The sequence below is a fragment of the Musa acuminata genome, chromosome BXJ3-10 (genome assembly GCF_036884655.1).
Source record: "Musa acuminata AAA Group cultivar baxijiao chromosome BXJ3-10, Cavendish_Baxijiao_AAA, whole genome shotgun sequence".
In the NCBI taxonomy this organism is placed as follows: domain Eukaryota; kingdom Viridiplantae; phylum Streptophyta; class Magnoliopsida; order Zingiberales; family Musaceae; genus Musa; species Musa acuminata.
The window spans coordinates 18907980-18924194 of NC_088358.1; the positions used below are offsets into that span (position 1 = coordinate 18907980).

A 16215-nucleotide genomic window follows, 5' to 3' on the forward strand; every position below is an offset into this window, starting at 1 on the left:
TGTCAGGGAGGTTGCACCGCCCAGTCTAGCTCGAAGACTGAGCTCAGGCGGTGCCACCTCTCTGTCAGGGAGGTTGCACCACCCAGTCTAGCTCGAAGACTGAGCTCAGGCGGTGCCACCTCTCTGTCAGGGAGGTTGCACCGCCCAGTCTAGCTCGAAGACTGAGCTCAGGCGGTGCCACCTCTCTATCAGGGAGGTTGCACCGCCCAGTCTAGCTCGAAGATTGAGCTCAGGCGGTGCCACCTCTCTGTCAGGGAGGTTGCACCGCCCAGTCTAGCTCGAAGACTGAGCTCAGGCGGTGCCACCTCCTGGCTGGGAGGCTTAGCCCAGGCGGTGCCACCTCCTGACCTAGGCGGTTGCACCTCCTGGTGCAATCAGGGTCCGAATGGTTAGCTCCATTCGGCCCAATTTCAGTCTTTCAGGGGGCCCAATTGCCCCAAGATTAAGCTAATGGGATTACCTCCCATTTTCCAACTTAATCAACATGCTAACTACGATTAGATCTAAGACAATTTCTGCAGCTTTGCTTCGGTGCGTCAATCGCTTCTTCCGGCGAGTTTCCGGCGAACTTCCGTCGATCATCCGATGAACCCTCGGTGATGCTCCTGCGGACTTCCGGCAAACTCCTGGACTTTGCGACGATCCACTTGGCGAGTTCCGACGAGCTTCGCTTGGCAAGCTTCTGGACTTCTCGGATCTGTTCTCGCAGAACCTCCGACGACCGTCCGAACTTCCGTCGAACTCTCGAACTCCCAACGTGATCATGAACTTGACTCCGGCGCAACTCCTGCTGCTTGTCTAACTTTCATCGTAGTTAATCCTGCACACTTATCTCAACACATAGATTAGACAACAAATGACAATTGACTTCATCATCAAAATCCGAGATTCAACAAAATTCTCATATAATGAATGATTTGAGTTTTCCTTAGTATTCATTTTTGAAAATTTATATTTTACTGTGTTTCTCAGTCTCCCACAAACAATGGAATGGAAATCATGGAGAAATGGGAGAGGGCCAAACACATAATTTTTGCTGTACCTCAACGAGTAATCAAACGTATATAAAAAATTGGAACATGTACAATTTCCCATAATTTACCGACTTCACTACCCTCTCTCTCATACTCTATTCCGACTAAACACCTTTGCTGCTACTTGTACTCTACTGTAACACCCCCGTGGCCTCCCCAAGTTCCCCTTCTCCATGTTCTCCTCATCCTTGATGAACCTGCTCCAGAACCAGTGCTCCTTCCACAGCAGGCTCATCTCTTCGATGGGAATGTTCTTCGTCTCCGGCAGGAACAGCGCTACGAAGACGGTCATGACCACCATCCACCCCGCGAAGAAGAAGAAGAGCCCATACTTCATGTGGCAGAGTGCGGTGAGGAAGATCTGTGCGATCACGAACGTGAAGAACATGTTGACGGACACGGCGATGCACTGCCCCACCGACCGGATCTCCAGGGATAAGATCTCACTGGGGATCAGCCACCCCAGCGGCCCCCATGACCATGCAAAGGCCGCTATGTAGACGCAGATGAAGAACAAGACGCAGCTGGCGTACGCCCTGGAGATTTCTGTCGCTTCCCCCGTTGATCCGAACTTGAGCGTGATCAGAGTCCCCACGATCAGCTACAGCGCAAGCGAAGATAGCAGCAATGAGATCCGAAGCGTTTGATCATGGGATTGTGGTGGTCGGTTGAATACCTGAGATATCAGCATCTGAACTCCGCCGTGCAAGAGGAGCCCCCTGCGACCGACCTTGTCGACGGTGATGATGGAGATCAAGGTGGCAACGACGTTGACGGTGCCGATGATGACTGTTGACACGAGGGAGGTCTGACCGCTGAAACCCACGGCCTTATAGATCAGGGGGGCGTAGAACATGATGATGTTAATGCCCGTCAATTGCTGGAAGAAAGGGATGAGGATGGCCATGGCGAGCTGGGGGCGGTACTTCCGCTCCATTATGACGGACCAGGGGTCCCTGATTTCCTTGCACCGCTTGTTGGCCGCCACGAGGTCGCTAAACTCCAGGCTGATGTCGTCGACGCCGCGGATCAGGCGCAGCGTGGCCTCGGCTTCCTCGGTGTGGCCGCGCTCGATGAGGGAGTTGGGCGTCTCGGGGAGGACCAGCGAGCCGACGGCGATGATGGCGGCCGGGACGCAGGCGAACGCCAGGCTGACTCGCCACCCCCACGCCCCCTCTATCTTGTTGGTGAAGTAGTTGATGATGTTGGCGATGAGGATGCCGATGGTGACCATGAGCTGGAACATGATGTTCAGCATTCCGCGGAGCCGTGGAGGTGCGATCTCGGAGAGATAGATCGGCACCGACTGCAAATGGAAGCCAAGAAAAAGGGTAAATCTCTCATCACGTGATTTACCGCGCAGATTCGGATTCCATGATCTCATTTCACCTGGATCGCATATCCCACACCCACGCCGAGGAGGAAGCGGCCGAGGATGAGCATGAACAGGTTGTCGGCCGTGGCGTTGATTCCTGTACCGAGAATGAAGGCCATCCCTCCCCGGAACATGGACCACTTCCGCCCAAAGAAATCCGTCACCAAGGACGCAACGAAGGAGGTGAGGAGCGCCGCCACATACAGCGAAGAAGTGAAGGCGGTCAGGAGCTGGCTATCGAACTTGCAGTAGATGCCGGTGCTCCGATCCTGCTTCTCCTTCTTATACACCGACGGGAAGAACGTCAACAAGAACGAATCCATCGATGTCACCCCTCCTGCCGATCCGAAAGCCAAGAAAAACAATGAGACGGCGATCGTTGGGAAATCAGGGATTTACTATCGTATGACCATGAAAGATTACCGGAGACCCCGACGTCGTAGCCGAAAATGAGGCCTCCCGAGGAGGCCACGACGCAGGTGAGGAAGACGTAGAGGGTCATCCGCGCAGGGTACCCCTTTCCTCGGCCACCGTCCGTGCTAACCATGGCGCCTCCTGCCATTTTGGACGAGATCAAGCCGAAGAATCCACAGGAAGGAGAATGTCAAAGGAGACGAGATCTTGGGGGGTATAAAGAGAGGATTAATGGAGATGGTGATCGCCATGAATCCCCTTCACAGAGGCAACGGAACGCAATTGTTCGGAGGCCCGGGAGCTGGATATCTAACTTTAGACTCCGATCGGTGGATTAGGCATCAGTTATCGGTTTGCTCGGTGTGCAAATCTTATCTAACTCGCTTCGGCGCCTCTGTTGCCTGAGGAGATAAAAAGTGTCCACCGTAGGGACTCATCTTAATCCCATCAGGTACGCTAATCCATCTCCTAATGTTAGCTTATTGTCGTAATCTTCTCCTTGGTTTCCTTCGATTAGGAGTAGTGTTTGACGACCGTACTAATGCACCATCCAGCACCATATCTGCATTCAAGAAAGTCAGGTGCCAACAAGAATGTTGATACATTCAGAATCCCCATTAGATTTCGGTGATCTACACAACTGAAAGTGTATTGATGATGAAAATTTAAGAAGGAGAATGTAACAATAAGAGAAATTTTTAAATAAAAAATTTGCTTAAAACTTTTAGATAAGTAATATTGATAAACCGTCTAAGTCTTTATCAAATAATTTTTTTTATAAAAAAATTTGATCCCAAGATCCTAAGCTTGAATTCCGCCTTTGTCACTTGTCCTTTACGGAAAAAAAATAAAAAATCAAAAAACATATCATAGGGTGATGAACAATATTTGGGAACAAAACCCAATGCATTAGACTTAAGCCTTCTCAACCGAAAGATAAGAATACGAAAATACCATTCCTCGATCAGGGTCATATTAACTAACATCTAAGACATGTCTGATGGCAGCAAAATCTTTCAGTTCTTCCAAGAAAAACAACCCCTTTTCCCCCGAGTAAAAAATGCTTGGACAATAATTGCTTTATTAGTCAGTCAACTAGAGTTAACGAGCTTCCTGGAATGAAAGACAGAGAAATACTGGTTATCAAAGATTAATTACTTTACTTCTCTTTTTGCACAACGAGAAATGCAGCATATTTTGCACATAAGACTAGTTTCGTGAACATAATACCTTCACGAAGCGCTTGTGGAATGCCCCGTCACCGACTTGAAAGATCAACTTGTTCCAATGCCACCATTATATTACCCTTAGAACTTCTCCCAGAGCAAGTGCCCAGTGAGTCCAGTGAGTCCCTCCCTGTGCATGATGATCCAAGAAGAATGAAGTTACAGAATCTAGATTTAGATGGAATTAGTATACAATCGTCAATATTGCCTCCCAAAATGGTATCAAAGTACATTTTGACTTTGGTATTTCCAACACTCTCTGATTATTTCATATATACTTAAACAGAAACATACTACTTTATTACAAAACCACTTCCACAGAAGAAAAACAACAGATGAAAGCATGCTGACATCAAAGCCTACCTGACAGAAAACTGCAAATGGCTCCCTAAGTGGTCCATCACATGACAGCTCACTTGTACTTCCATCTATAAATGTTCCATCCGCAAAAATTACCTGTTTTACAATGTACTAGAAACTTGTTGAACTTGTTCTTATTTTGCAAATTAAATATCTAAATATGCTGATGCCACATGCACTTCTTAAGCAACTGAAGACATGCCATACAGGAAATGGCTAAGCTAAACAATCTGGCACTAAGGAGAAGCAGTTGCCTAAAGACTTGCAGTTAATCCATGTATCTAACAGAAAGTGACAATGATGAAAATGTCATCATATTATAATTATACAATCGTAAAGGTGACTTGATATGCCTGAAATTAATGAATATAAAAATTTTTAGATCTTTGTCATTGCATAAACCAACCAAATGAAGGTAGTTTGCTAAGGGACAAGTTATCTTTGTACCGATCAATCAACAAAATATATCAAGCATTATTGGACACAATCAAAGAAAGCTACTTTACAGTTAGTTATACATGAGTAGCTCCTTGAACCAGTATAAAGCAGGAAAATCTGAGAAAGGTAAACTTCAGAACACATAAAAGTGCAACTTCAGGGGCATCCAATGACATCAAAAACATTTCTATAAACTTAGAACTATATCATAGCTTTTTTATAAATCTACCCATCAATATTAGGTCAACATGCAGATGTCACAGAAAGCAACCTTATCACCTGAAGGACCACTTAACTAATCAAAGTTAGACGTGTAAAAGAGCTAATAAGATTTAGACCTCTGATGCATATCCAGGAGTAACACCAGCAATTGGCTTTATATAAGATCCTATAGGACAACTTCTTTGCACAGCTTCACAGAAAGATATCAGACGCTCTCGCCCTCCAAGCTGTACCGCCTGTTGAAAAAGAACAAAAAAAGAGAAGATGACTCATTTTTGTCCATTGTGAACCCCACAAGATCATGACAATTAAATACCACATTGTTTTTACTGTTTTGGTACTTTGGACAATTAAATAACTTGCAATATATATGTGACAATTAACATATTTGCAAGAGTCAACAGAATCCTGCTACTAAGTTTGGAACCACAACATATCCAAATGCACATAATAAAAAAGAAAATGGCATATAGTGGGTCAGATCGACAATTGCATAAGTGAATTAATGTGTCATAATATGTACTACTTATTATGCTGTGTTTAACTAACCCATCTCTATGTCTCTGATAAGTCCAACATGCACTTGAATGAGAAAAAATTACAAGAAATCAAATGCATGTACATTAATTTAAACCTGCACAGTATCATGGCGAGGTGCTCGCGGAAGTGGTTGGACCTTATAGCCTTTCACTGACATAACCTCTGCAATGAGTAAACCCCCCTAATAACAAAAATTCGAAAGGAGTTAGTTAGAAGACAAAAAAGACTGAGCCACATATTTTCACACACCTTTATTGCTTCTCCAACCATTTGGGGTGAAAGAAACAAGCCCTGGAAAAGTGCTCGTCTAACATCACCAGTCATGGATCCACAATCTACCCCAAGACCAGGTGCAGAGAGACGGGCTGCTGCAGCCTCGACCCACGTTCTTTTCCCCGCAACATACCCACCACAAGGTGCAATCGTTCCACCAGGATTCTTTATCAAGCTCCCAGCAATTAAATCAGCTCCCTACCAAACATCATGTCAATAAAGTGATGCAGAGTCTTCTGTCATAAAAGATAGCTTTCACGTACCACCATAGGAGGCTCATATGTTTCCACAAATTCACCATAGCAGTTATCCACCATGACCATGCAATCTGGTTTCTGCATCTGCAGAATTTCACAAAACAACAGTTTACCAGTAACTAACACCAAATGCACATATAGCAGGGATGTGTGATTAAACACATCCAAGAGTATGCCTTTATCACTCTAATAGCTCTTTCAATATCTGCAATGCTCAAGCTTCGGCGCCAAGAATAGCCGCATGACCTCTGTATTAAGGCACATTTCGTGTGGGGTCTCACAGCAAATGAAAGAGCATCCCAGTCGAGGCCCCCATCTTCTGCAAGCTAAAACATGTTTGTTAGGAGAAGAAAATACACAAAGAAAGGAATTTAATATTTCTCATCATGTTTAACGAAATGCCTTAGAGTAAGAAATTCTACTGGAACTTCATGGTATGTCACTCCAAAATCTTTCAGAGATCCAGTGATGGATGATTCTCTAATCCCAATTACTTCCTCTAAGGTGTCATAAGGAGTTCCAGCAACTGCTAAAAGCTGGTAATAACAAGGTGTCATCAGCCTTTATATCTTAGAACAAACTGAACCAAAGATAATAAGTAGATTCAACTGGAATCCAGAGTTAAAAGCCATAACAAGCAACAAAAAGTTCACCTCATTCCCAGGCCTCAGAAAAGCAAACAAAGCACAAGCAATAGCATGTGTGCCAGAGAAAAACTGCACAGAGGGAGGAAAAAAAGAGTTTCAACTTTCAAGTACGTAACTAAATCAAAAGAATGAACTGAACAAGTCATTATAAACCTGAGAACGGACTATTGCTGATTCTGCCCCAACAATTTCAGCAAAAACAGAGTCAAGTGCTTCACGGCCCCCACCATCATCATGACCATAGCCAGTGCATCCATTGAAATGCTGGTACAGAACAGTTAGTATGTTGTGAAGCAAAATTTTCACTAGTGTCAGAAACTTTTGCAATAGTGAAGTGAATATAGGAGTCTCGTAACCATACAAATAATTCAAAAAACCAAATTTGTATGATGGACTGTAAACAACGGATACAAAGGCTTCAATCTGAATAAGTCACAGTTTGCTGCTTAATTCTGGGTTTATAACTTCAAACTCATTTTAATATGATAGAGTCAGCAAGGACATCTGGTAAAAATAATTCCCTATATCACTCCAAACTTGAACTCAAGCCATATTCTTAAAATTCACATAAAAATTGCAAATTGTTATATTATTTTTCACATGGAAAATTTTAAAATTTTGTCAATTCTTGATCAAGATGATATGATGACTGTCACGTTCTCTCTCGCACATATTTGTCGCCTAGGAAAAGGCAACACTTTTAGGCAAAGGACCAAAAGAAAGCCAACAGATTTGAAAAAAAGAATTAGTCCATTTGAATAATGCCATGCCAGAGAAAAGTATTATAATATGCTCTCAGTATTTATCTAACAAAGCTGAATACAAATGCAGTAGTGAAAACAGTAAACAAGAATAGGAAGAATACAATTAAAGTGCATAACATATACGAGACTTCCAAATTTTCATGAAAGAATTGAATGCTCAGGATACGTATATATATGAACATAGCAATTAAGGAGCCCCTGAATAAGCATTTGCAGAACCAGACATCAATTTCCTACTTTCGATGACTTACAGATACACATTAAGCAGCAAATAAGTGACAAATATTTATCAGAAAACAACGAGCTTCGGAAAGAGATGGCTTTACATGAGATCCAACTCCAGCGTTCTGAAAAGCTTTCAGAACCCGCATAGAGTTGTGCGCCACCAAATTGTCGACCTCTCTGAACTCGGAATACAAGGACTCCACTGCTTCAGCCACCTAAACGCCCAAAAAAGGAACCCGATTTAGGGTTCCAGTTGAGGTTGGTGTTTCAAGATTACAAAGAAGGCAAATGCAGCATTCATCACACTGAACCGAGGAGGAGAAAGGAAGGACTCACCTCAGGGACGAAGGGTTGCGGAGGGTAAGCAGAAGTAGCGCAGGGCAAGGTGGCGCGTGGCGCGGTATCAACCGCGCGGGCGAAGCACACGGCAGGCGGCAATCTTCGAGGCAGCGGCGACCGCGCAGGGCAGGCCACGACAGTGAAAGCGGCGGACGAGGAGGAGCAGAACAAGGATAAGGCCATGGTTTGGCTCCCAGAGTCGGGAATTGGTCGAGCGAGACGGCTTCGGTCTGCGCTCGGAGGCTTTAGTGGAAGACGCACTTAACTCTTCTTTTTATTTAAAGCATGAGACTAATCCTTATTATATATTTCAAAGAGTAACTCATTAACTCCCCTCCTAAAGCATGAGACTAATCCTTGTCATATGTGTTCAATAGAGCCCAAGAACCCTAATTAGTGTTGTCATAACCCAAACAATATTCTTTAGGCAGACTCTACATCGCGTGACGGCTCTGCTTGCTTTCGGCATGTAGATGAAGCGACTCTGCAAGGGTTACTGCTCGTCTGCTCCTCCTCCTTCTCAATCTCAAATCTTCCTCCTCCGCGATTCCGGCGAGAATGGCCGTCGCCACATTTCGAAGCCCCTCCTCTACGCCGCCCGTCTCCAGGCCGCCACCAATTCCGGCTCCTTCTCCTGCGGCCTCCGGCTCCATGCCCACATCATTAAGTCGGGACTCGACTCCGATCGCTTCGTCGGCAACAGCCTCCTATCCCTCTACTTCATGCTGTGCCCCGACTTCTCCGTCACCCGCCACGTGTTTGAGAGTTTGCCCGTAAGGGATGTCATCTCCTGGACCTCCATGGTCTCCGGCTACGTTCGCGCCGGCCGGCCCCTGGAGTCCCTTCTTATGTTCGTCAAGATGTCTACTTTCGGCGGCGTCGAGCCGAATGCTTTCACCCTGTCCTCTGCGGTGAAGGCAAGTTCCGATCTTGGAGACGTCAGGCTCGGTAGGTGCTTCCATGGGATGGTTATGACGCGTGGTTTCGAAACCAATCATGTGATTGCGAGCGCGCTCGTCTATATGTATGGCAGGAACTCTGCATTGGAAGACGCAAGGCAGATGTTTGACGAATTGCCCGAGCCCGACGCTATCTGTTGGACTTCGATTATCTCCGTGTTGACATGGAACGACGAATTCGCCAAAGCACTGAGCTGTTTCTATTCGATGATGAGGAGGAAGGAACTTGGGATTGTTCCGGATGGATTCACGTTTGGGACAATCATGACTGCATTGGGTAATTTGGGTAGGGCGAGACAGGGCAAGGAAGCACACGCCAAAGTCATCACGAGTGGTCTCTGTGGCAATGTGGTGGTCGAAAGCAGCACCCTTGACATGTATGCGAAATGTGGGTACATGGAAGATTCACGGAAGGTATTCGATCGAATGGCATCTAAGAATGCAGTGTCCTGGTGTGCCTTGCTCGGAGGGTACTGTCAAGGCAAGAACTACAGAGCTGTCCTCAATCTGTTCCGTGTGATGGATAAAGGAGATGATCACTACAGCTTTGGCACGGTTCTTCGGGCTTGTGCAGGTCTTGCAGCCATAAGAGAGGGGAAGGAGCTACATTGCAAGTATCTAAGAATGGGGGGCTGGAGAGACGTAGTTGTGGAATCTGCTCTGATTGATCTCTATGCAAAATGTGGCCTCATAGACTATGCCTATCATCTCTTTACTAAGATCTTCATCAGAAACTTGATAACATGGAACGCAATGATCTGTGGCCTTGCGCAAAATGGTAGAGGTGGGCAAGCCATCGAGGTGTTTGATGAGATGGTCAAGGGAGGGACTAAGCCTGACTGTATCAGTTTCATCGGGGTTCTGTTTGCTTGTAGCCACACAGGTTTGGTCGATGAAGGCAAGAGATACTTCAGATCAATGACTGAAGATTACGGGATCGCAGCGGGGATCGAGCACTATAACTGCATGGTTGATCTCTTGAGCAGGGTTGGTCTACTCAAAGAAGCTGAAGATTTGATAAACAATGCAAAGTACAGAGATGATTCTTCGCTGTGGGCGGCTCTTCTAGGTGCGTGTGCCACCTACTCTAGCCCAGGAGTGGCGGAACGCGTGGCGAAGAAGATGATGGAGTTGGAGCCGCAGTACCACTTGAGCTATGTTCTTCTCGCGAATGTCTACAAGACAGTAGGGCGATGGAACGATGCTTTGCAGGTAAGGAAGTTGATGAGAGAAAGGGGTGTGAGGAAAGCCCCTGGAAAAAGCTGGATTGAAGTGAATCGTAGGACCTGTGTTCTGCTTAATAAAGATGGTGTGGATAAGCCTAGCTTTGAAGATTCTGAAGATCAGTTTCCAGGTATTGTGAATTCATTAGAGCCTGCTAATTCTGAAGAAATGGAGCACAATTTGATCCCAGTCTTGCAGCAATCATTATAAATTTGAAGTCACACAATAATTCATAAGAGGAAGAAGGAGTGCAGAGCAATCCAAGCAAATAGAGACATCGATGAAACACACAACATTCATATGAGTTATTTGGAAGGGGATTTCTTCTTGTGGTCTTGAGGACGGGATTTGTTGACTCTTTCTATGTACCGAGCCGCTTTATCGTCGATGTTGGATTTTATCTTCGAAACCGTTCTCGGAGGACGAGAGGCAGCAGCTTTATCCTCCGTTTTCTGGTATTCCACCGGCACCTCCGTTGGAGAAGCAACACCAAGCTTGCCATCTTTGAGGATGGTGACTGGCACTTGGGATATGGTTTCTTCTTGTTGGATGCTATTTATGTTTCTCTGACCCTCACTGACCTGTTTGAACTTGGACAAGGGAACGAGGAAGCTCAAGAGTCTTTGGCAAATGCCAAGAGGCTCAGCTGCATCATTCCTCTTGTCCATTTCTTGCACAGGAAACAGAGGAAGTGATGAAAAACTTACTGCCCACCAATGCAAGCGTTCTATTTGAAGTCTGCGAAGAGACAAGGTAGCGTGGAAATAAAGCAGACTACTGTTGCAAGCAACACATAAAAGAGGAAGGATCCGTTCCTTTGTGTTGCAGACACTAGGATTCTCCAGAATCTAGTTTGTGTTTATATATGAATGCTAGATTCATACCAGACAACACAGAGCTACAAGCAAAGAACTTTTTGCATGAAAGATATGGCATAAAATTTATGCTTGTCCCCTCAGTGACAAGGGTATCTTTGTGTAGTTAAACATACATATGGTGATTAGATACATGTGCTTCACAAGTTATTATTCCTCATCTGATTATGTTTTCTCTATTCAAACTATGATACTGCAACCATCTCTACCTTTCAGCAGCTTCAGACACCAGAAACAGAGCATTGCCTTAATTCTAAACTACACCAACAGCAATCATAGCATCAGGCTAATGGACTGTGGAGCCATCCATATGTACATATTTGCTCATGATTAATAGGAGATAATCATATTGTGTAACTACTACTAATTTAGCTTATTTATAAAGGATATATAATGAGATCCATGAGTCATTTCATTACATCTCGATTATTTTAAATACTAATGGCATTCAAGTAAGACATACTAGAAAGATGAACTGTGCTTAGTCATATAGATCGGCTTTTCCAGCGTTATTCTTTTGTTTTCTGTCGTTATTATTCTTGTTTTCTTTCGTCGTTATTATTCTTCATGGTGTTATTCTTTTGTTGCCCTTCGTTGTTATTCTTTGTGTTTCCTTCGACAACGAGTTGCCCTGACAAAAAAAATATAAATAAAATTTAGTGCCTGTAATAAACTTTCATAAATAATTTTTAATAAATAAATAATTATGAAATAATATAAATCTTGATGCATATATCAAATGGCTCGGATAGAGAATATTCATTGATCTTCCAATGATTGATGGAGAGAAGTCTCTTTGGATGGTTAGATTCTTCATCAAACAACTAATAAAAGATTTATCTGGCTATCGACGATTCATTAGACTCTGTTCCAATGATTCATTAGAAGTGAAAGAAAACATTAACAACTTTGTCATTAGCATCTCTAACAAATATCATAATATTTTAGCAATGAAACAAATATTGTGAACATAATGTAGAATTAGTCAGTCGATAATTCAAATCCATGTAAATACTTTATATTGTTCATCAAGCAAAAAAAAAAAAATCATATTATTAATTGAAAAAACCAAAATAATAAAACAAAAATTTAAGAAGCGCCACAAAACTGCAATGACTTACTTCCCGACGGAGAACGCAGCATGGAGCCATCGCCCTCAGGAGAATTCCAAGAGGTGCGTCGAGTCCAGATGATATTTATGAATCGACCCGCTTCATCGTTGATGTCGGACACCGGTATCTCCATCGGAGAAGCGACGCCAAGCTTGCCATCTTTGTAGATGGTAACCGGAACATGGGCCTCGGAGGCTTCTCTCAGACGCCTACTCTCTTCTTGCTGCCTAACATGCCTAAACACAGACAATGAAGATTTATCGACGACCATGTTCCGAACCATTTGGCCGATGCCACCACTCTCGGTTGCATCCTTCCTCTCCATTTCTTACTGATGATGGAAGATGTTCTGCCGCAGCGTGCTATTTGAAGACCTCGGAACGAGGAGGGTAGCGTCGATGTGAAGCAGCCCGTCTTCCCAAGAAACACGTTAAAGGATCGATAAAAGCAAAGATGACTGTTTGCATGAAAGGAATCCTCGCTTCTCATGTAGAATACCTGTGTCTATGTTTCTTTATTCTATTCAAACTAGGAGGCCGCCATCTTCGTCCTTCTCGCGGCGTAAGCCCCAAGAAATGCGGAGGAGGGCATGAGGATTGTTGACCTGGGAAGTCTTATTGGTCGGCACCGAGGTTCCCAGCGAGATCTAGAGGGGTGAGGGGACATTGGAGCTCTCCTATTTTAGCTTGACCCAGGATTGACCAAAATCTAGTCACATCCACAAGTCTTGATCTTGGTGGTAGAATCTAAGTAGGGGCCTATCTAAGCAGACGCTGCCACTCCCGAATTCTTTTGTTCCGATCAGACTCCCTAGTCAACACAAAGATTTCATCTAGGATTGTGCTGCATGGCACACATTGTTCTGTCACACAATTGGTCGTTTAGTATATATAATAAACTGTCTTCCAGAAGATATCCTCCTTTTTTACGAGATATGTGGATGAAGTATAATTTCACACGTCAATGGAATAACGTTGGGTTATGTCATTTTCTATGTCAGTTAATATCATTTCATCTACCGATGTTAGAATCAAATAATATTGTTATGATAAAAACAACGTTACTGACCCGTTAGCATTCTTTGTGGCTAAGCACTTTATGTACGACTAACCTATTAGTACTCTTTAACTGTTTTGTGTGTTCAGTCATCTCTTATGATGATCAAGCTATCTTGTTGACACATGATGACCAACCTATTAGTACTTTACGTTTACTGTTTTATATGTTCACGAGTCTTTTATGGTAAAAGCTATCTAGTTGATATGTGATTGAGCTAATATCGCTTAAATAATATAATAAATGTGCATAATGGCTCGATATCAATTGATGATAATTTTAAATCATGTAACAAACAAATGTAATAGCTTAGCATTAGCAAAAATGGTTTCACTAGTTCTCATTTTTCTAGACTATGTAATGCACCTCCTCCTCTTTCTCGTGTCATTTACTATAAAAGTAGTTGCATAGGTATGCCCAACACACACTAAACACACACAAAGTAATTTGAATCCGACTAAATTATTGCTTAAACATCATAAAGATTTTTTTGGGAATGCCCTCCGTACAGTTTTACAATTTATAGATAACGAACCTAACAAGTTATATCCCAGGACTAGGCTAGATTCGAATAATCTTTCAACTCAAACAACATAAAAAATTACTATAATAGTTTAGCATTCAAAATAGGGTCGACCAATATATCTTAAGAAAACCTCATAGGTCCATCTTGAATAAATCTTGAAGATCTGAATCCCTCAAATGTCAACGGATTGACTCCGACAACCCAAAATATCCCTTTAAACGAATCCCCTAATTTTGATGATCCCGAAGTAGGGACTATTTAGGCTATTGGTCGATCTAAATCCTCTTCACATGCTAGATTCTCATCTTTTTCATGACTTTTTCAAGTCTCAACCTTTGCCCAACCATCTCCCATGGCTCCTGTAATCATAATGAATCTTGTAGAAATTTTTCATATCCTAATCCAACAAATGCAAGTTGATTGAAATAGTCCAAACCATTACTCCCTATCTTCCTCAACTTGCTCATCCAATTCACATTCCCAGCTTGATAGTCGAGTCTTTCCTAGCCCGAGCCCAAGTATTGCCTTAAGCATATCCCCTATCATTACCCCAAAACCTAATCCCTTAACTAGAACCAAAATTCCTGAACGAGTCGATCGCTCAGTTAGTTAACCTCCCCCGACTAGAGTTCAAGACTATGTTAATAAGATATATTAATATTTAAAAGATATTGTTAGGATCTTTTTATTTTCTAAGCTTTTGAATAATATTTTGTTGAGTTTATTTAGTTTAATAAGAGTCGAATATGAGTTTATTTAATATTTATTTATTATTAAGAGTCCAAGTCTTTGTAGACTTTAGGTAGAACTCTAACTCCATAAATAAGGATGTATCTATTTCTTTTCATCAATCAATGAAATTTTATTCAATCTTTGGACAAACCCTAGGAGACTGATATGTTAGGATGGAGTCGACACTAAGAGGGGTGGGGGGGGTGTGAATTAGTGCTTATGAAAAAATTACGTCGAGTCAAAAATCTTCGTACGATAAAAGCTCATATTGGAAATGTTTAACTTTGAAAATGTTTGTAAGAGTGTGCAATGAAAGTAACGAAGAAGTAAAGCAGTTTATAATAAATGGTCAAAATGGTCCCTACAGACCGAGTATCTCTCACAAGTGTCCACATGACACAACCTTTATTTACAAGCCTAAAATAGCCACCAAACCCAACTAAAATAGGGCTGTTCAACATTCGATCGTCCCTCTCAATGCTGTGCAAAGCATGAACATACCAAAAGACACGGACATACATAAGCATTAAATCAAACATCCTGTTTAGAATTTTGACTATGACATTCTCCTCCACTCATTCTTTCGACGTCCTCATCGAAGCCTTTGCCAACACTATAACTCCTCGCCTTTGCTGAGTCTTCAATCTTCTGCTCCAGCTGCAATGCGTCTCTTGGCTCCCATATGCTCTCCGCTATTATTGTTGAGTAGTTGAACTTTTGATCTATCTTGCTGCTTCAACTCGTCAATGACTCTGACTCTATGCGCCAGTCTCTCAAATGCATCATGCTGCTTGAATTGAATGGATGCTTGTTAAAGCTTTAACAAGCATTGCCTCGTAAACTTTTTGAAATTTTTGGGTCCTTCCTCCATAAAATTTGCTCATCGACTCTTCTTTCACTTAGTTGTCACTTCAAGTAGGTTTATATCACTTTCGCTTTTGATTGGCATTCTCTTGGGGAATGAAGCGGGTACTCTCAGTAGCATTGATCACCATTGGTGATGATTTGATACCTATTGTCTTCTATTTGATTTCTTCAAAGGGTCTTTGAACATTTGCAGAGCCCCTCTACTAGATATATAAGAGAATTGGGGTACTCAGTTTCACCCATTCTCTTAAAGGTTGAGAAGGCAAAGGTTACTTGACTTTACTATTGAATCTCGGATTTTGATGATGAAACCAATTGATAGTATTTATGATTTGATCTGCATTTTGAGTGACGCAGGATGCTTCGATCAGGGAGAGACAATTAAAGCAGGAAGAATCATGTTGGTCGGAGGAAAACGTATCAGAAGATTGAACGTCGGGTCGAAGGATCGGTCGACGTATCGATAGAAGGCTTCGGGCCATGGATTCGGGCATCGAGCCAAGAAGAGCGGATATTGCGCCAAGGATATCGGAGTTGTGGAGATCAACTGGCCGATTGGGCAATAGGCCGCAAGATCGGATGATGTGCCGAAGAATCAGACAAAGCATCGATGGACCAATGATATGCCAGACAACATGATTCATGCTTTGTAATAATTGTCTAGATCGAAGTGTGTTTTTTGTGTGTGCGGGATTAACTATGATAGCAAGACATAAAGCAAAATAAAGTTTCAGAGTCAAGAACGTGATT

The 16215-nt window shown here is 43.0% G+C and overlaps 3 protein-coding genes across 11 annotated transcripts; 1 reads left to right on the forward strand and 2 right to left on the reverse strand.

Annotated features, from left to right (window-relative positions):
* Window positions 1-904: 904 nt before the first annotated feature.
* Window positions 905-4182, reverse strand: LOC104000007 (sugar transport protein MST3). Its single transcript, XM_009421932.3, has 5 exons — window positions 4054-4182; window positions 2833-3385; window positions 2424-2746; window positions 1711-2340; window positions 905-1635 (listed from the first exon to the last, which is right to left on the reverse strand). The coding sequence occupies exons 2-5, from the start codon at window positions 2969-2971 to the stop codon at window positions 1123-1125; spliced, it is 1605 nt and encodes a 534-aa protein (XP_009420207.2). The 5' UTR covers window positions 2972-3385; window positions 4054-4182; the 3' UTR covers window positions 905-1122.
* Window positions 4183-5925: 1743 nt separating this feature from the next.
* Window positions 5926-8444, reverse strand: LOC135651364 (uncharacterized). Of its 9 annotated transcripts, none has more exons than XM_065171427.1 (8): window positions 8112-8444; window positions 7877-7990; window positions 6940-7050; window positions 6793-6855; window positions 6562-6675; window positions 6386-6465; window positions 6146-6223; window positions 5926-6080 (listed from the first exon to the last, which is right to left on the reverse strand). In XM_065171427.1, exons 1-8 carry the CDS (start codon window positions 8295-8297, stop codon window positions 6068-6070), a joined length of 759 nt encoding a protein of 252 aa, XP_065027499.1. In that variant the 5' UTR covers window positions 8298-8444; the 3' UTR covers window positions 5926-6067. The 9 variants fall into 9 exon arrangements, 3 of the variants coding, with proteins under 3 accessions (XP_065027499.1, XP_065027500.1, XP_065027501.1); XR_010501849.1 differs by having other exon boundaries at window positions 6021-6080; window positions 6316-6458; window positions 6542-6675; XR_010501853.1 differs by having other exon boundaries at window positions 6042-6080; window positions 6386-6455; window positions 8112-8441.
* A 2-nt stretch (window positions 8445-8446) lies between these two features.
* LOC104000005 (pentatricopeptide repeat-containing protein At1g03540) lies at window positions 8447-11332 on the forward strand. The gene has a single exon (XM_009421930.3). The coding sequence runs from the start codon at window positions 8588-8590 to the stop codon at window positions 10505-10507; it is 1920 nt and encodes a 639-aa protein (XP_009420205.2). The 5' UTR covers window positions 8447-8587; the 3' UTR covers window positions 10508-11332.
* The last annotated feature ends 4883 nt before the right edge of the window (window positions 11333-16215 follow it).